The sequence below is a fragment of the Phasianus colchicus genome, chromosome 3 (genome assembly GCF_987193195.1).
Source record: "Phasianus colchicus chromosome 3, bPhaCol1.hap1.1, whole genome shotgun sequence".
Classification (NCBI taxonomy): Eukaryota; Metazoa; Chordata; class Aves; order Galliformes; family Phasianidae; genus Phasianus; species Phasianus colchicus.
The window spans coordinates 61,897,245-61,918,703 of NC_143438.1; the positions used below are offsets into that span (position 1 = coordinate 61,897,245).

General features: G+C 37.0%; 1 protein-coding gene across 5 annotated transcripts in view; it reads left to right on the forward strand.

The window, feature by feature from the left end:
• Positions 1 to 21,459, forward strand: part of C3H8orf34 (chromosome 3 C8orf34 homolog) — a 193,070-nt gene that overhangs the window by 48,153 nt on the left and 123,458 nt on the right. For all 5 annotated transcript variants that reach the window (XM_031604863.2, XM_090137683.1, XM_090137681.1 and 2 more), the window contains 3 exons: positions 8,007 to 8,035; positions 14,862 to 15,031; positions 16,976 to 17,142. In XM_031604863.2, the coding sequence (XP_031460723.2) occupies positions 8,007 to 8,035; positions 14,862 to 15,031; positions 16,976 to 17,142 (366 nt within the window). The remainder of the gene's footprint in view (positions 1 to 8,006; positions 8,036 to 14,861; positions 15,032 to 16,975; positions 17,143 to 21,459) is intronic.

A 21,459-nucleotide genomic window follows, 5' to 3' on the forward strand; every position in this document is an offset into this window, starting at 1 on the left:
GAAATTAAGCAGAATGTCATAAGCAGAAGTTCTTTACTGTGGGAGATATCCTTTATAGACCAAAAAGCAAGATTTAATTTCATTGCAGCATGGTGTAGATACATTTTGGGAGGTGGCTTTTTCATCAAAGGATGTGCTGTAATGCTTAGATGGTCATTTCCATTTCTCATTTCTTACTGTAAAACTATTGCAAAATATCCATAGGGATGGATGATGGGCAACAGAAATCTAAGATGACTGTGTAGAGGATGAGAAAAGGTTTTGTATACATACAGGTAATTAAAAAATCCCTGCTTTTTTTTTTTTTTTGAAGTGACAAACAGTTTAATATTTTAGGTACGTAAAAACCATAAGATGTAAGCCTAGTAAAGAATAATATACTTTGGGGGAGTCTGCTTTTAATGCAGCCATGATACTACTAATTAAAATAAGTATAAAGTTGCATTATTTTGTTGTATTGGCTTGTGTATGTATTTCATTTAATCCTAGCATGCCAGAACTTTCTTGCAATTAGAAGGTTCTTTGTTTTTCCAGTTTTCTTCAAAAACTAAGCTGTTGACAGAATAAGTCTTTCAGCTGAGACTGGCTGTACCAGCACAAACAGTTCTGCTCTAGATTTGCTGCAGATCAGAGATGGCAGTAGCTGTGGCTGTGGAGAGTTTCTGAAGGACTGTGAAAGCGTGTTCAGACCAATTACTTTGTTGTTTCAGCACCCTGATGGCACAGAGAGTCACTACATTTAAAAGTAGAAGCAAGTGCCCTGAATCTGTCTGTGTAATTCACTGGACAGCTGAGTGGGCTGTGTACTTGTGATGCCTGATCAAAATTCAACAACCTTAATTAATTGCCAGAGGGAGGATTTTTAAAGACATCAAATTGGTAGTTAGAGAGCTAGCTGAATTTCCACCGTAAACCTTGCCTGTGAACCTTAGCTGGTGGTGGCAAGCAAAAGCTCTCATCCCTTTAGTCAGAATGGTAGAATCATAGAACCGTAGAATGGTCTGGGTTGAAAAGGACCACAATGATCATCTAGTTTCAACCCCCCTGCTATGTGCAGGGGTCGCTGACCACCAGACCAGGCTGCCCAGAGCCACATCCAGCCTGGTCTTGAATGCCTCCAGGGATGGGGCATCCACAACCTCCTTGGGCAACCTGTTCCAGTGTGTCACCACTTTGTCGTAACATTGCTTTATTTTTTAGTTTTTTTCTAAAAAGAATTGTAGGATTACTGTGTTGCTGTCAGTTGTATTATGACATAAAACTGTAGCAAATGTTGTCAGTGAGAAAGAGCTGCTCTGAGAAAAAGAGTAAAGTATACTTCTTTATTTCTGAAGGATTCCCATATGACATCAGATGGAAATGAATTGGCTTTCTCCAACAAAGGGAGGAGAACTTTATCAACATTCCCTTTCTTATCCACTGCTTAGTGGCTTGAGGCAGAAAAACAATGAAGCAGCCCTAAAACTTTATTTCTCTACTTTCAGTGTCATGCAGGGTCTTGGCTTCAAATGCTTTAAATTCAGGGAAGTCAGAAGCAGTTGTCCCTAGTAATTTATATTCAAGGAATATAAATGCTATTGGATTTAAGCTTGAACAAACTGGGTATGCTAGTTTTTCTGGTATTAGCGCTTTCATGATTAGTATTAAGTTGTGATGAGAAAAAGGCAACAGTTTGAAGAAGGAACTGAAATGCTAGGTATGAAGTTTTTAGTGTGGACATTTTGGCTAAACCTGAAGGAGTCTGTGATCTTTACAATATTCTCCTATTTAGAACATATAAAAAGCAATTTTCTTTCCTTTCTGCTGTTGTACGAAGGGTATGTAGAAACATTAGAAATAACTATAACAAGATACAGAGAGCAAAACCAGATATACAAAATCAAATAAAAAGAGATTTATTTGAAAAACAAGATATTAGCAGTTATAGGAATCAGAAATAACAACATTTTTACCATACTTTGTAGGAATTAATGCTTTTTAAGTTGTCACTGTAGTACTTGAAAACGATGTAGTTAACAGTACCAAAAAATGAGAGAATGATGAAAATCCTGATTATCCTTGTATAATAATTATTTCAGTTTCTCGAGTTGCATTTTCAGGACTCTTTAAGTTGTTTTTTTTTCAGTGTTGTAGTGGTATATGCAATGGGGTTGATTCTGTTTCATTATGTTACGTTCTTTTCTACAGTCTTCTGAGTTATTACTTGAAGAACCACTTCTTGAAAACTAGAGTCCATATTACTGACCTACACCTGAAAAGTCACCTCGGTCTCAGGATTTTTTTGTCTAGTGCACAGAGGATGCCAGTGCCACTGCCTTTCATTTTCAGCAATGCATTTTTGTTTGGCAGCTGAAGAAGAGAATTGATAGTAGTGGGCAAACACCAAGCTTAGTGCAGTAAGTGTCTTGGGATGAAGTGAGCACCTTTTTATGGCTTAATTTATCCTATTTTCTGCTGGTGGAGTTGTATTATCAGTAGATAATGGATGTTTCTTAATGTTAGAATCACTAAATAATTTGAGTTGGAAGGGACCTTTAAAGGCCGTCTTGTCTGACTTCTCTGCAGTGAACAGGGATGCCAGCAGTGTGATCAGGTTCCTCAGTGCCCTGTCCAGCCTGACCTTGAGTGTCTCCAAGGATGGGACATCCACCACCTCTTTGGGCAACTTGTTCCATTCCAGTGTCTCACCACCATTATTGTAAAAACAAAACAACAAAAAACTTCCTTATATTCAGTCTAAATCTTTCCTTCTTTAGTTTGAAAGCATTTCCCTTTGTTGTATAACAGCAGACCCTGCTGGAGAGTCTGTCCCCTTCCTTTTCATAGCTCCCATTTAGACAGGCTGCTCTTAGGTCTCCCCAGAGCCTTCTCTTCTTCAGGATGAACAGCCTGAGCTCTTTCAGCCTGTCCTTTTAGGGAAGATATTCCATCCGTATGGATCATTTTTGTGTCCCTCCTCTGGACGTATTCTAGCAGGTCCATATTTCTCCTGTACTGAGGACTCCACATGTGGACTCAGTACTTCAGGTGAGGTCTCACCAGCACAGAGGGGCAGGATCATCTTCCTTAATCTGCTTGTTTTGATGTAGCCCAGGGTATGGTTGACTTTCTGGGCTGCAAGGACACATCGCTTGCTCATGTCCAGCTTGCCAGTACCCCAGGTACTGTGCTCTATCCTTATATCCTTCAGCTTGTACCGATAGTGAAAGTTACTATGACCCAGGTGGAAGACCTTGCACTTGGTTTTGTTGAACCTCATGAGGTTCACCTGGGCCCACTGAGCCTGTTTAGGTCTCTATGGATGGCATCCCATACCTCAGGTGTGTTGACCGCACCGCACAACTTGGTGTCATCTGCTGAGGATGCACTCGATCCCACAGTCAATACATTGATGAAGATGTTAAAGAGCACTTGTCCCAGTACTGACTTCTGAGGGACACTACTTGTCACTGATCTCCATCCAGACATTGAGCCATTGACCACTGCTCTGTGGGTATGATCTCACAGTTAGTTCCTCATCCATTGGAGAGTCCACCTATCAAACCTATATCTTTTCAGTGTGGGGAGAAGGATGTTATGGGGGACCGTGTCTAAGGCCTTACTGAATTCTCCATGGATGACATCAGTGGCTCTTTCTTTGTCCACTGATGAAGACTCAGGCGAAAAAGTTGCCTTCTTCTTGTCTGTTGTTACTAGCCTGCCTATATTGCAGGGTAGGTACCCTAGGAAGGGTATGCTGTCCTGAACTTTACTTTTCCAATTGATGTACCTATAGAAGCCTTTCTTATCCTTCTTTGTGCCTCCTGCTAAGTCCAATTCTAGTTGGGCTTTGGTCTTCCTGACCCCATCTCAACATAGCTTAACAGCATCCCATATTACCTGTTTTCTCTGCCTGTGCATTTTCTTATTGCTCTCCAGTTTGACCAGCAGGCCCTGTTCAGCCATGCCAATCTCTTAACCTCCTTTCCTGTCTTTCTCCACCTGGAGATGGAGAACTCTTGTGCCCTAAGGAAAGCTGTCTCAAAAATCTCCAATCTCTGCTCTGCTCCCTTGTCCTTGAGGACAGGTTCTCAGAGGGTTTTGTTGATTAACTCACTGAAAACTTGAAAGTTGGCTTTCCTAAAATTAAGCTTCTCGATCCCTCAGGAGTGGGACTTCCACTATTGAACGGTCACTACAGCCCAGGCAGCCTCTGATCCTAATATCACCAATCAGTTCACTCACATTAGTAGGCAACAGGTCCAGCATTGCATTCCTCCACTGGTACAGTTACCTGGCTTGGGAAATTATCCTTAGTACATTCCAGGAGTCTCCTGGATTGCTTACAACTTGCTGTGCTACTTTTCCAGCAATTGTCTGGGAGGTTGCAGTGCTCCACTTGAAAGAGAGCCTGCAGATGTGACTCCTGTATCTGCAGGAAAAAGGCTTCGTAAACATGCTCCACTTATCGGGTGGCCTGTAGTAGACCCCAACCACAAGGCTCCCGTTGTTGTCTCAATCTCTCTTGCTCAAAGGTTTTTGACTTACTCATGGCCATTCTTCAGGGGCAGCTGGTTTATTACAAATTCTAAGCAGCCTAAGGAATGTGGAGAAGGTGGGAAATTTAGTGATAGTAAAGAGAGAAGTCATGGTAATGGTTTATGAAGTGAGGATAGTCATCACTAGGGATCCAGTGACATCTTGTTGTTTGCAGGTTAATCAGTGACTTCTCATTTCCCTGCATGGCTGCAATTCGTGGAGGGGGTACCCTTTCTATTTTGGAACATTTGGGGTTTTTATCCTCCTCATACTGTCATTTTGGTTGCCAGTGGCAGCAGTTGTTTGTCAGGGGCACTTCTGTTTGGTTTGTCAGGAGAGACGCCATTGCTTGCTTTAGTTGTCAGGGTCAACAGTGTGTTCATTGTATGTGCTGCTCCTGTTGGGTAATGGGCAGTTGATCACAGAATTGTCACATGGTGAGCTACTAGGTATGCACATTGAATGTATGGTGGTCCACTCCTCTGAGACAACCTCCATAAGTCAGCCTGGATGCCCAAAAGGAGCAACAACCAAAAATGGTTTCTCCTGGTTGCCTTGCCGCGTGTGTTTCTCTTACTACTGTGATCATGGTAACCATTAACCACAAAAGCTTGCCAAGCAGTTATGTCTCAGACTGAACAAGTTTTGAGCCAAAAATTGTTCTGCCTTCTCACAACTGCTCTGTAGTTGAAAATGCCAAAATTCCTGTGATGGTACCAACCTCCTAGCCATGTATTCATCAGATGAGTTTTTCTGGGCCTCTCAGTATCCCTTTCTGCCACTGAAGGGATAGAGGAAAACACTGCCTACGCTCCTGCACTGTTCATTAACAGACCAGTCTTCTGAAGTCCCTTTTGATTGCCCATAGGCTTCTTTGAGTGACTTCATCACTGCCATCTTGACTATCAGGCTGTTTTTTATGGGCCTTAAGCCATAACTTAAAGATCTTCATGAGTGACAGTATGGTAAATCCCCCACCTCCAGAAGAATCACTATACTGAGATTACCGTAACAATCTCTTTATGAACTTTTTTCTTAGAATCCACTTTCTCTCTATAATGTGGAATCAAGAGAAAAGAAAGAGAGAGATGAGAAGATTTTCAGGCTTGGTTCTGTGATTGCAGGTATAAGTTTTCTAATCTTTAAATCTTGTTTTAGTAACATGTCCTCAGATACTGCTACTTGCAGTACAGATAGATCTACTTGCTTATCTAAGAAATATAGCTAGTTTGATGTCAAGCTACTGTCTGCAGTTTGGCAGGAGGGAATCACAAGTTATTCTGATAAGTTGAATTACTGATCTTACTCTCTTCTGAATTCAGAGTAAATTTTGGGAAAATGGTGGAGCTTCACAAAAACACATTGCAATAAAAGCACTCCTTTAAAATCTTGATTTTTTTTTTTCAGTTTTATTTGTCTGAATGTAACAATGAGATGAATTGGTAGATCTTTTTGGGTGGAGCGCATCGTTGTGCACAGTTTCTCCCATTTGCCATTTTGTATTTCCAGTATTGATCTTCACTTACCAGCATAAGCATTTCAGTAGTGAAAGCATTTAGTGTTTTTTGTGATGGAGTCTTGCAAATGACCAGATTACCTTTTGTAGTTTCTTTTGCCATACTTGAAAATAAATATTCTTAAACAGTGAGCCAACACAGTGAAAAATTGCTCTTATTTATTCATGCTTTAAATTCTAACAGCCATTCTATGTTCTGTAATGATCTGCTTATTTTCTGACTCCTGGCTTTGCTCCCAGGTTTCAACATAGAATTCTGCTTTTCACAGAGCATCCTCTGTGAAAGCTCATGGAGAGGGGACCAACCTCTAATCTGAAGAAATAAACCTGTATCAAAACAAAATGAACTTTCTTAAAAATATAGGAACTTGCTGAGGAAAGATAATTTGTCTGTTTGAAGAGATCATTTGTGGTTGTAAAGCGGTTTGATGTTGGTTGTGCAAAATAAACCAAATGTGATGGAGAGCTGGTGTTTGGAAATCAGGGTTTCAGGGCAGATATAAAGAGAACTTTAAATTGCATTTTTTACTACTTCCATTTATCTGCACTCCAATAAATTCCCAGCAACTTTGGGGATTGAAGAAATGAGATTTTATAACGCATTGAAGTCCTCTTGCACATTGGTGCAACCTGCTGATTATACTGTATGGACTTTAGCGTAGTGCCTGGCCTGAATAAAAGTCTTAAGCTATTAGAATATGTTAATAGCTGTGAGGAATGGAAGTGTTAGACAGATGGATCTTGTTCAATATAATTTACCTTGCTGCTGTTGAATGACTGAATATATTTTGTTAGCTCTTTGCATATTTCTTATGGATCGATCAAGTCTTAAGATTCTAATTGCTTTAGAAATATAAATACACATGAAGAAGCGATCTAAATTAAGGATTAGCCACATAGAGTTAATGATTAAATGTTCAATATTAAAAAAAATGTAACTAAGGTTTACCAAATAGTGAGAAATGAAAACATGGAAAAAAGCTTTTACTGCTTCAGTTTTTAGCATGATTTTAGAAAGAATAGTTCTCTGTACTGAAACTACGTATTTTGTAGTATAATCAAGACATACACGAATTAGGAAATGACTTTTAAGTATGCATTCTTCTTATGCGTGGATACTTCCCTGCTTTCTTCTGAACACCAGGAGATGCTTTTTTTCATTTTTTGACTGGAAGTTCTGTGCTCAGTATCTCTCTTATCAAACTGAATAGGAACCTGGAGGTGCTTTGCTTTCAGTGAGACAGAATTTTCAGTGTGATGGCATATGAGTAGTTGATCTCACAGTGTGATGTGACTGGGGCATGTAGATATGTCATAAATTCTCTGTACACATTTAGTATGCAACAGGCTGGATATAGTTAAAGGAGTTTTACAACATGATGAAAGCAAACATAGGAAAGGCTCAACACTGGCAGAAAGGACAAAAACAAGTAAGTTCTTATTTAGAGGAATTGAAAAAAAAAAACAAACCCTGTTTTGCATTGTACTGTGAAATTTTGCAATCAGATTTTACTCCCTGTATACTTCTTCGGTTTTCATAAAAATACTTTTACATTGAACTATGGAAAAAGAGGGGGAAGTCATACTCATTTTCCCCTGTAATTGCAGTATGCTACTGTGCATGTTGGTCAAGGAGAAGTTTGCATGAGAATGTGTCCATGTGTAGTTATAAAGCTGATGTTTTAATTTTAGAAAACATGTAGAAGTATACTTAAGCTCACTGTCACTTCACTAGTGCATCTATTGTATTGATCCAAAATGCTTTTAAAGCTCATTTTGATGATATTGCAGCTTGGGAAAGTTAAGAGTATATTAATACATTGTATGATACAGATGTGCTCAGAGAACAGTATGGAAACTTTTCAGAGTGAGCCTTACTTTTATTTACTGTAGTAAAATACATTTCGAGAAAGGATGTTTCTAAATTCTTCTATTTTTTAAAATCTGTTTTGTTGGTTTTTTTTTTTTTCAGGCATTGCTATTTCTGATGAACTTGATAAGGTAAGATTTACTGTATGCTTAATGAACAGTACGAACAGGCATATGATCATGATAAATGTAGGCAATATGAGCTAAATCTTCCTGTCGAGTTTAGAGGAAGTTTGGGTATAAAAACCTATATGGGTAAGTACTGTAGTTCTTGATAAATTAAGAGCTTGATTCAAGTTGTGCTGACAGTTATACCACTGAGATTTGAGGCACTCTTAATGAGGCTGTGATGCTTCTGATCTTGGTTACCTTCTTTGCTTAATGCAGTCTGTTGGGTTACTTTAATGGTGTACTTTTAGAAACATTTCGTTTTGAATATCTTTTATTCATGAAGTTATATCATCAGGTAGCTTTTGTACTATTAGATATTATAATTTGAGGAAATAATCAGGAGAATTTTTTACTCTGATTGGTAACGCACAAGCCATAAAGATCAGTCTTCACTTCCTTACAGAACGCGCCATACAGTGCTTCCTCATATGTTGCCATTTTGATAAATTAAAAAATTCATTAACATGAGCTTTTATTTTAGCTGTAATGAACTCTATGTTGAAGCAGTATTCCTGTTAGTTTATACGTGTTCAGAAGGAAACAGTGCACTTTTCTCTTTCCTATTCTCACCTCTGAAAAGCAGTGTGCTTACAGTGCCGAGACTGATGAGTTGTATTCTTGGTGTCAAAAAGTACTGCAGTCATGGAGATAAGGGTATGTAAGACACAGGATTGATACGATATGATAGACAATCTTTAAAATGTATGACTTTCTCTTGGTAAGATGAGGGCACAATCCCTTTATGCAAAAATGCATAAGGAATTTCTAGGCATGTGGAGCTACCATTTCAAAACCATCACTTTTATTTATCATTTAGGCCTTGTTTTTGCTGGATCTCAGTCTTGCTGGATCACAGTTCTGCTGTATCTGAGTCTTCCGTCCTACCTTAGCTGTACTCAGAAATGCTGAGAAATACAATTAGCAAAGCCCTTCCATTACAACCCTTACCATTAAGAGTAATTGTGAAGAACTGGTATTCATTTAGTTTTGTTAAAAAAAAAAAAAAAAAACAAAACAAAATGAAACAAAGAAAAACTATGAAAAGCTGTTTTGGGGTAAGGAGAAGACATTTTGAGCTAAAACGTATGATCACATACTTTTCTCCATATATAAGCTAATTTTTTGTGTGAAAATATTTTTTTTTTTCCAATATGATTATTGTTCAAAAAACATTCATGTTCTGGAATGTAATAATTTAATGAAAATTGAAGTGGAGAGCATCATTAGTGAATTTCCTCCTATTGCGATCTGATTGAACAGTTAATTTTCCTTTCATTACCAAATGTTCTATTGTTTATGATTTCAAATAGGAAATGTTTTCGTATAAAGCTAGATGTTATACTAAATACAGTTAAAAGCATGCACTGCCTGATCTTTACTCTAATTTGACAGTATTGCATCAGATTTCACATGTGATGAGGACAGGCAAAGTGGATGCTCTTGGAATAAAAAATTATTTGAGTAATTAAAATATTAAATAATATATATTTTAAAATATAAAAATATTTAGAATATTTAAACTTAACATACTTCCTTTGTACAGCCATGTTCAAAGGAAAAGAATATCTGCAGTGTTTGTCTCCATGAGCATAAGTGGACATGAGTATTCTTTCTTGTTTTGTCCTTTAAAGGTTTTTAATGGATTTGAACACTACACTTGTATGGTGAAGTTAAACATGGCTGGGACGGCTCTATGAAGCGTAACTGTGTAAATTCATGTCCTTAAACTCACTTTCCCTCTACAACAGGGTGGCTATATGCGTATAATGTAGCCAAGTTCATTGAAATTCCCTTCCCAGAAGTATATACTGGTACTACAGCTTTCTTATCTAGCTTGCAGCAGTACTGAATATTTTTTCAAACCACACTCAGATCTGGGTTTTAAAGCAGTTAGGTCCCATGCTTCACACTGGAGTCCTTTATAAAAATGACATTACTTAGATGTCACAGGAGGTATAAAATTAAACATCATTATAAATTCTTCTGTATGCTTTTCCTTGCCCCCCCTTTTTTTTTCTGACAATTGGAAGCAACCATGGAAATTAGTACAGAGACCATAATTCTCCTATTTCATTTGTGGTATATATTATGAACCAGGAGAAAATAGACAATGTGAATATATATTTATTTTTCTTTCCTTTTAAGTATGTATTTTTTAAAAAACAATTTTATTTTGGCTGCAATAACCTTTAGCCAGCTATCTCAGGTGAGTACTCAAACAGTTATCACTGGCTGATGTAATTCTTCCTCTAAGCAATCCAGTTAACTTGGTAGTTGCTTAATTATTCAAGCATTTGAATCTGGAAATACAGTTTGCTCTGAATTGCAAGCCCTTTTCTGGAAAGACGTTTCTCTTAAATGGACTCTTGTTAAACTAATACTACAATTGCCTCTGTTCAGTACTCAGTTTTACACCGAGAGAGAGGTACAAATACAGACAAGGCAAGTCTTTCAATCAGAATGGAAGCTTTTAGTTTGAAAGTCTAATATAGTTTCAGTATTTTGTAGGTATAATTGCACAAAAAAATCTCTGAGGCTTCTGCATTTGATCCAGATTTCTTGTACTGTTACCAGGTTACAGGTTGTACCTGTGCAACGTCTTGTAGGGCACCTTCTTTAGCAGGGAAGTTGGACTCAGTGACCTCTTGAGGTCCTTTCCAAACCCTATGATTCTGTACAGATTCCCTCCTTTTTCATTTCATTTACTTCAGTTTTGCAGAGTTTGATGTTTCTTTTCTCCTGGTGATTCAGCCCAGTTCTCTATCTAAGCTGTGGAAGTGATATAAAATCAGCAACTGATGCTGTAGGTACAGTATGTAAGGAAAGAAAGTGAGAAGGGATGCCTTGTGACTCACAGATTTTTAAGGCTAACATGCAGTGATAATATGATTCAAATTCTTTACTGCCGAACAGAAACCGTGTGTGAAAGCATGCATTTTCCAAAGCTCTTCATAAATGCCAAGAATTTTCTGTAAACATAAAGAAGTTGAGCCAGAATGTTACCCTTTCTGTGAAATTTATGGAACTTTAGTTTGGTTTAAAAAAAAAAAAAAAAAGCTAAAGAAAGACATTAAAGTTCACTGTGAGGACATGTCCCTGGAAGGTGAGAGCTCAGGTGCACACAGATGTTTATGTAGAGCAGCCATGGACTAGCCTTACTGCTGAAGCTCCCGTATGGTAGTGAAAGCTGTAATAGTTATGAATAAGGGCACTCATGGTGATTGTTGGCTGTCTTCTGTAGAATTTGCAGCCCCTAGAAGATGCTACTTACCTGAAAGCCACAAAGTGAACTGTAGTGTGTGTTACATTGTAGTATGTGTACATTGTAAGGTACGCTGAGGTAAAACATAGCCAGAATGTTACAGTGTAGAAGTGTGTTTCAAATGGGCTTGTATTCCTTGCAGCAATGTTTCTGAACCAGGCCAAGCTCCAAACAGAGACTCGCATACTTTTCCTCTTGCCAGTTAGAAAGCGACTGAAATAACATTGTATAGCATTTTAAAAGGGTTTAAGGAAAGGTTTATTCATCTTCTGGCTTTTGATTCTTTAAACACTTTACAGTTGTTTTCCAAGTGTTGTTTACTTAATTACTGCAAAGACCAAAAATATTTTCTTTTTAAATAGGAGATTAGATTTTCACATAATCCTAGTTTCCATGGATTGGTGCTTTACTTGAGCTTCATGTTGCAGAGCTCTCTCAGATTATATGAGGCCTACTATATAATTGTGAGATTTGTCAGGGACTTCAAACAGTTTTGTTCAGTCAGCTTAAATTTTAAGAATGGGAAGTCACTTATGAGTCAGAGATCCAGAATCAGACAGGAGTAAACATGATTTATTAGATAAATCATAGTGGATTTCAACTCTGAAGGTCATTCAGACATTTTTTCTGTGCTGTGTCTAGGGTGTACTTTGTTCTTATGTGGAGAATTAATGCAATGAACATAGGTTATAATTAATAAAATGGAGGACATAACTCCATTTCCATAACTAGGTTATGAAAACAGATTTGTTACAAAAGTCTTTATAACTGTGGAGGTTTCCTCAAAATCTATTTGGCAATAAAAAATAGAGAGTTTTTTAAGCTGTGCTTACATGAGTGGATACACAAATGTTGCTATGCTCCCTGATAGGGGCTACTTATTGCAAACACATCTCAAGTCAATCTGAGGATGAGCTTTAGCTGTCCTTTAGCTTTCCTCTCCTTCACCTGGTTTCTACATGAAGGAGGTATGAGTCTGTCAAGTGGGTAGAAGCTGATATGGGTGATTGGTAGATGATTCTGGACTGCACCATAAAACAACCCTCTTGGTTAATTTATTTAAATATCTACCTGTGCTTCTGTGCACACCCATGTCACTATCAATCTCTTCATTTATTTATGGAGGACTGTAAATTGAAAAAATCAGTTAAGATTCTAAGGTTTATAACATAAAATATATATATGTATTAGAACTTGTCTGAGGACAGAGTACTTCAAGTAAATTTATTAAATCTTTTGAAATAATGTGCCAAATAAATGCCTCAGTGTTCTCAGTAAAGCTGTCTGTGATACTCATTTACTGTTTTCACTGCTCCTGTTTATGTAGTTGAAAAAAGGAAAATAAACTAGGTCACTGAAACTGTGGTGCACTAATTAACAAGATTCAAAAATGGAAGTAAGGTAATAAAGTGAGGCAAAGCATGACTATGTAATATAAATTACACTTCTGCTAAGCAGAGTATGAAAGTACTACTTTAGCCCCTTAGATGCATAGAGAAGAAATCAGCATAACAAGGGCAGACACATTTGTTTTTTACTTATTCATGGACTGGTGTAGTGCAGTGTCTGAAAAAAAGCTTCAGTACTGGAAAAAACACAGTTTTTTAAGTTTTCTTCCTCTTTCAAGTAGATAACTGGCAGCTTTTAGCAAGATTGACACTGCTGGTTGTTGCAAGTTTAACTGGCAGCAACAACGCTTTACAATTCATTATTGGAAATTACACGGGGAGAAGGGGAAGAAAGAAAATGACTAAAGTAACAGAATTTTCAAATGGGGGCCAAATAATTCTTATTTAAATAAAGTAATGAGGGCACTTTGTATTGTGGGCTGTGGAATAATTTTTTTTCCTAGCTTATGGGCTTTATAATGATAAGCCACCTGTGGTAGCTATCACCTGTCAAGTGACAAGGACTGCATTACAGGACTGTGGCACAGCAATAGACAGATACATAAAACATATTTTTAAATACATAAAAGAAAATCACCAGTGTTTAGATATTCTAGAACTTCTGCAGTCATGGTGTTTTCCTCACATTTCTCTCTTCTCTGTTGGTTGCATTTAATTTTCAGTGGCCTTACCTTGCAGAAAGTAGACGTGTGAAAAGTGAATTTAGTTGTCTGGATGCGTGTATGTATAGACTGGAGTGGGATAATGCACTCATAGGCACACTGCAGAAAACAAAATAACAGGGACGGATGAATCTAATCCAGGGCCTATTTTGTATTTGGCTCAGTTGGATGGAAGCTCTTGGAATTTGGCTCAGCAAAATTACAGCTTCTAGACAAGGTTTTAGAAGTATATACATATGGGAGAAGCTTACACATAGGTTTTATTTTTTCTTTGTTTCAGTAGACCTCTACTTCAAACTGGACTTTTACCGTATCTGTATCAATTAGAAAGGGACTTTAAAATTGTTTTCAGGAAGGTAGGAAAATGTGGTTAAGTAATCTCTGTATAGTAGTTTTCCAGAAGCTCCTTATTTAGAAAATGTTGTTTTATGGAAGGAACGTTGTTCAGACATTGAGATCCAGAAGGGTTTGTTTCCCTAAATTTTTCTCTTTTTAAAGGATAGGAATACTGTATCTCTATTAATGAGAAAAACTATTTGAAATGCCTTTGTTTTCCTGGAAAAGGTTTTACTGAAGCAAAATGAATATTCCTGCTCCATTGTTTCTGTATCTCCTTCTAGTATCTATGCTTTTTTTTTTTTTTTTGTAGTTTGATTACACTGTAGCATATGACCCTTTCTCTATAACCTTCCTCATAACACTGATAGAAGAAACTCTTACTGCTTTGCAGCAGCTTTTTCCTACAATTTCTAGGTGCATTTTGTTTCCTTAACCTAAATTCCTAACTAACAATGCAAATCACCAGTATTGTGTTGAATATTCTAGTTATTTTGCTTCCTTCTTGTAATCCTCTTCAGCTATCTTCTTCCAGTAAGCTGTTAAAAATATGAGTGCTAGTTTCAGAAACGCATTTTATTAAAATGTTAATACCATTTTTGGAATTGAAGGATACATTATGTAAATCCCAGCAGGGTTATTTTTAAAATGCCAAATGCAGATGTATTTATTAGTCTTGCATTAATTCATAATGCAAATAGGAGAGATGCTCTTAATCTACAACAGTCTTTTGGTGGTGGTGATGTTCATTATGCAAGTGACCTCATCTGTTGCTTAGCCTGACACCAACTGGATTCCAAGTGTTGCATATTTATTTAACAAAATAATTTTTCATGAAAAATGATAAATTCCAGCTTTATACAGTTGATATTGAGAAGCAAGAAGATATTTGAGACACTAGGGTGGGGAAATCTCTCTTGGAATTTTATTAATGGAAAATGTCTTTTCACTAGTCTGTGATTCTTTCTGGGTGCTACTTAGACCTCTGACATTTTAACATATTGTATAATTTTTCTTTAGTTTCTTCGGTAATCTTATTGCCTTATTTTCAGATCTACATTAGTAATTGAGAACAAGTAGTATGGTGCTTTGTTTTTTTTGCTTTTATTTCTCTTTAGGAGACAACAGGTTTTAATACCCCCCTTCTCAGACCTCGTGTGATTGGAGAATGGATTGGTCGTGAAGAGAATGATGCTGATCCCCTGGCTGCTGAGATGCTGCAGCCACCAATTCCAAGAAGTAAAAATGAGCAGTGGGACAGTGAAGACAGCAGCAGTCCTGGTGGAAGGTAAGATTTGCATTCTGTCTAGAAAACTGATCATTTGTTAAAGAGAGCTTTCTTTCTAATGCCCTGCTTCTGTGGGTGAAACACAGGATTTTTAAATTCCCATACAGTGATGTAGCATAGCACACAATAAATGGTAGACACTGCTATGTGACTAGCTTCCTCTAGTGCTTCTGCATATGACTGATTTTACACTCATTAGCAATCCCATGTTTTGATTCTCATATGTAAAGCTAAACATGTATATGTGTGTGTGTCTGCGTGCGTGTTAAAAGCTTGTGCACTTTTATCAACCACCTAAATCCCTACTGTTCTCTATCAGCTCTGTAACTTTTCTCTTTGGTTTTAATCAGTACACTGACTGTAGTAGACACCTTCTTATTGCTCTTTTAAGGATGAAGAAACTCTTTGATTACCCTTTGAAAAGGTCTGAAGTATGCCTTCACTATTTCTATTGCGTCTTCTCCACTGGAATTCAATTCCTTGTCACAGGGAAACTAGTGTATCATTTGCTTACTCTTAGAGGTTGTATTTATTAACTTTCCATTCATGTTGGAAATGTTTGTTATCCAAGAACACTTCTTACTTCTAATTAGTTTATTGTCAAGGAAGGTGTAAATACTACAGTTTCAGAGTGTAAATATTACATTTCCAAAGTAGCAGCAGCAGGTAGTAATGATCCCTTAGCCAGGCTTTGGACTGGAACCAAGAGAACTCAAATACAGTCTCTGTGCTGTAGTTCCCAGAAAAGTAATGGAGTCAGCACCTGACATTGCATCTCTGTATTTTCTTATTCAGCAGTCCAATAAGGACACTGGATAAAGATTTGTTACATGTTGTAGAGGAACTTAAGGATATTGTATCCCTTCTCTCAATAGGAAGGAGCAGAAATAAGCTGATTTCTAGATGGAAGAAAAAAGAGATTTAGTTCTGAGCACTTCTCTCTGTTGCTGCTGTAAGGGAATAAGACAAGGTATTAACATGTGATAAAGGACTGTACAGAAGTGCTGATGGCGACCCTGCTGATACTGAGCTCCTTTTTCAGAAATTCAGGAACCAAAAGATAGGATTATACCCCATGTCACTGTTAGTTTTTTTACATTAAAAAATATTGTGGATATTCTGAGAAGAATGGCCTTTGGGAAACTTCCTTAAGAGATAACATGTATACACAATGGAGAATTTGGGTGATTTTTAATATGATGTTCTTGTTTCTCAAAGCCTGTTACAAACTAAAGCTCACAGAGAGGCTGCATCCATAACCACATTCTAAACTCAGAGCTTGTTCTTCATCCCCAAGGTCCGCTCTATCTTATTAGGGTTTATCTTTGCAGGGAAAAAATGAACTACTGATTATACTGTATTTCATACTTTTGCAAAAGATCCATCTTCCTGCAACAGGCAGGTGTTCCCATGCTTTTTGGGATTGGAAGGAATCAAAAATTGGTAACTACAGCAATTCCTGCCTTAGACATTTCTGCTAACTTCTCTGCAGTTCCAGGTGTCTTTTATTTAGATTAGGGACACATGAAACCACAAGGAAGATTGTTGTAACTATCTAGCCCTTAATGCTGTAGTATTGTTATAACCATCTCAGTATTGTTGTTGTGTGACCAGTGTCTTAAAAATAAGTAGTAAGTCTTAAAAATAAGTCATTGATATCTTGTTGTCGTGTTTATGTAACTTGTTTAAACTTCATCAAATGACCATAAAGACAGTAGGTATTTCCCATCATCATTCAGTCAAAACTTTAGATAGGAATTGTAAGCAAAAACTGATTTATAATATTGAGTGATCAGTGAGTGAGTGTTAGCTAGCAGGTTTATGTGTGGTCTGATGGTGTTAATCAGATGTAGATGACATCATGGCATGCAGTAATTTGAAAAATGTGTGACATGGTTTGTAGAGAGTGTCAGTAAGACGAAGTTGTGCTTTCCTCCCTCACAGCTTAAAAATGGAGCCAAAGACTAAAGGACTAAAACAGCAACAGCAGCAACATAAGAAACTGCTGGCTGCCATGCTTTCTCAAGACTCCTTTGATTCTGCTCACAGCACAGCTCCATCTGTAACTGAAGAAGATATTGACAATGAAGATGATGCAATGGAACTGCTGGGTAACCGGAAAAAATATTTTTTCTCTAAAATCTAATTTCTAAATCTAAATTATTGATTAAGATAAGAACTGTAATATTCCATCAAGCGTAGTTTGAATCTGCTTCCTGTTCTTAAAATCTGAGTATCCAGTAGCTGTGCAAAACAGTAATTTTCAGAAGTTGATGTCATGAGGGTCATATGTATGTGTGAGGAAGCTGCTAGCTGCTTCAAAATCCCGTATTTTGGGTGATTAAAGTAATTAATTCAATTTCCTACATAAACAGTCAACTGGAGTAGATTGCTCTAGATGTGGCATAGTTGAGTTTTGAGAGTCTGTGCAAAGGTGGACTGTTGATGTGTCTGGGCAGTGTGTTCCAGTGTTGGACCATGCTGCTGATTAGAGAGGAAAAAAAAAGAATTGTTCAAACAATTTTGAATTAATACATACCATGTTCTGTGTTGTTTTTTTTTGTTTGTTGGTTGTTTTTTTCTCCTTCTCCCAAATTTTAAATTTGATGCATGCATTTGTGTTTACAAGAAAGAAGACATAATAGGCTGGATCTCTTCTGTGTCTCAGTGGGGCAAGTAGTTCCTCTTACAGGAAGCCACACTGTTTGTAGCTGAGGACATTGCAATCTCCACAGAATCAATTGTTATTCCAGAGTTAATCCATGGATCCCAGTGAGCACTGTAACTAGTCTGTAGCTGTGTTATCTCTTTATTTTCTCCTGTAATTTAGTACTTTCCAACTTTGTCAGTGTGGAAAAAAAAAGTTCTTTTGTTGCTATAAACCACAGGACTTCTCTGAAGTAGAACTAAGTAGAATTCTGTGGCATTTGAAAGGTTCACTGGGAGAAGGTGAATGAGGTTATTAGCTTCATGATGTATGACCCACAGAATAGACCCTTTTATTAACATATTCAGATATATTGAGGTGAATGGTAGCCAGTATAAGTTCGCTTCTCCTGTGTGTAGGTCTTTCCCTGTAGGCACTTGAAACCTTAGGAGTATCTATAGCTAGAAAGGTAATATGAACAAAGTTATCCTGTCTCATGCTTTGACATTTATGCAGAATGTTATCTATGTAAAAAAAAAAAAAAAAAAAAAAAAGTGTTTTTTTGTTTTATTTTCTTTGGGTTTGTTTCATTATGATAAATGAGGGCTTGATTGTACGTCTACCCCGCTATACTGGTTTTATGCCACGCAAAACCAAGAACATTTTTCTACCATGTTTCATTGAAACCTGCCAAGTTCATACAAAATCAGCTTTGAATTGAAGAGTCACAAAGAGGACCTTTGGTTTGATTAGAGTGTTATATAAGCAATTCTGAGATTCTGGAGGAAAATCATGGCATACTCAATAAGTAACTATGGTTACAGTGATTATGATGTAGCCATGCTATAGTAACAAACACTGATAGGATGGTCAATGTAGATCTGTTTATTTTGAGAGTGCTGTTTTTCTGAAAGTCTGATTTTTGTTTTAAATCTCATTCCCCTTTTGCTGGCATTTTACATATTATATTTTATATAATTATTAGGTTACACCCTGCAGAACTGCTCAAAACTTGAAATTATAACAAATTGTGCCACAGGAAGGGCATTTATTTTCTTTCGAAGGTAAAATAAAGAACTTAAGTTTCTGTCAGCAAGCATAGTTATCTTTCATTGCTTTTTTTTCCAGATCAGTAACTGCATGATGTTGCAATTGAATTTTCTTATGTACTGCATTAATCTATTAACTGCTTTGATGCTTTTTACACTTGCAGTCTAGGTACTTTCAAATCATGGCTTTCTGCCATAAGTAAATTGCAGGGAATTGTTGCATATAGCTGTATCACTTGTTCCATTTAGTATTCATTATTCATTGCTTATACAGCCCTTTCTTAAAAAAAAAAAAATAATAAAATACAAAGCCTCATGCTTGTAAGTCTGAATTCTGCGAAAACAAATTTCACTATTGATAACACATGATTTTATTCCTTTGGAAGTCGTGCTGGTTCTACCATATCACCTCCCTGTCTTCCATGTACCTTAGCAAAGCTTCCAGGAGAAACTTCTCTGTGATCTTTCCCAGCATTGAAGTGAGACTGACAGGTCAGTAGTTCCCTCTGTAATTGTTATCCTCTTCTTAAAAATGGGTGTGATGGCAACACGTTTACTGGAGACTTCACTTGATTTCCATTTTTCAAATATCATTGAGAGTGTCTTGGTGACTAAATCATCTAATTCCCTCGGGACTCTGGGATGCATCTCATTGGCATCCATAGACCTGTGGACTTTCAGTTTCCTTAGGCGCTCATGAACTTGATCTTCTCCTGCAGTGGGAGGGACGTTGATTCCCCAATCTCTTCCTACCAAAACAAACATTTGAGGGCTGCATGGCTAGCAGTTGTCAGAGAAGACAGAAGCAAGAAAGTTGATAAGTACCTCAGCTTTCTCCTTGTCTGTTGTTAGCAGCTTGCTGTGTCATGAGGGGGTGGGTACACCCTCTTGGACTTAACTTTTCTGATTGAAGTAGCTGTAGAAACCTTTTTTGTTCTTTCTGATATCCCTTGCTAAGTTTTGGGCATTGGCTTTCCTGACTGCATCCCTGCAGAGCCTAGCAGCTTCCTTATAGCTTCCTCTTTGCATGTCTTAACTCTTTGGAGCATGAGCTCCACCATTGCATGGACATTACAACCCAGGAAGTCTCCAATCCTCGTGTCACCAGTCAGTTCATTTGCATTGGTGAGCAATAGGTCTATTATTGCATCCCCCCTGTTGAGGCCTTCTATTACTTGATTCAGGAACATTCCAGCAGAAGAATCAGATAAGCTATTACACTTCTAGGAGGAAGGGTACATTTCAGAAAAATTATATTTGTAAAGATGAAAAAGAATATTATGGGGCTGCACTCTTATTTTGGTTTATGTATAATGTAGGGCACACTGGAGGGCTGTTAACACTGGTAATTTTGTAAGTTTAGTTCAGTTATGCAAGTGGCTGAAATGCATTACTAACAGATAGCCTCATGGTGGAAAGTAACTTCATGACTAAACTGAAGCTGTAAAATCACGTGTATTTGTAAATATGGGTAATGCAAATTAAAGGTAGTGCAATTAAGATCTGTAACTGAAAATATTCCGGAACTCATTTTGTAGATACATGTTCATGCCAAGTGTTGTGTTTTGTAATCTAATAGGGACTTGAAGCACTTCTTTGTGGAAGTCTGCAATCCTTTTGGAATTCCCTGTTGTTTTGGCATAGGCTTTCTTTTACATTTAGCTCAAGTCCACTGAGAATTCATGTTATTCTCTCAGTATCTCAGTGGTGTCCATTGCAGCTTATTGAACTGTGTTTTCCCAGCAATTACTGGGAATATTGATTTAAAAAGCCACCAAACTGTGACTTTTGGTTTAAAAAACATATCAGCTGTTTGTCTTAGTGTAAGAATAACTTTGTTTAAACATTTTGGCACACACCATCATAAGTGATAGTAAAAGTACAAGTGTTTTGTTGTTGTTGTTATCTTTCTTTAGCATACTTGGATTTAAATACAAATTCTTCAACTCTAAAAAAAAAAAAAAAAGTAAAGAGGATTAAAAAGAAAATATTCCTTCTTTTACACGACATTGATATTTAATTATAATGCTCATTTACATTTCTTCTTCTTGTTTGATCCTTACGTTTGATCCTTTCTCACAAAGTTAAAAGTGTTAAAATGTGCTGTGCACGGTAGCTAACTGTGAACCACTGCTTGAAAGATTAGAATAGCCTGGAGGTTCCCACATGTGTGGTTGAAGTAAAAGGTAGTGATGATTGATGTTAATTTCTTGCAAGTACATTTGAGCACGTTCTATTCTGTATTCTATATTACTATTATGTGTTATTCCAAATTATAAAAAGATTCCATGACTTCCATGCAAATAATCGTATGAGCTAAATTTAAGGGTTTGTGGTATCAGGACTTGTAAAAACTTCTATTTTCTTCTTAGTTGGTTTCACAGTAACAATTTTTTGCTGTGCCATTCTTAAGTGAAAATTCATGTTTCACATTGTTTACCTCGTATTCATTATATGTAATTCTTTTTATTCAGTAACAAAGCAGAATCTTTAGAGATAAAAATGCTATTAATATTTATTTTTTAAAATTATTGCTTTGGGAGATAACTGATATGTTCTTGTGCTTTAATAACTGTTCTAATCTTTACCAGTTATTTTATTTCATCTTTTTTTTTCCTCCTCAAAGGCTTCCTAAATATCGAGTATGTAATCATTGTAACAACCCTGAAAGAGTGGTAGGCAACAATATATTTATATTTTATAGGAGGAGAAGATAAACAGAATTTAGTGGA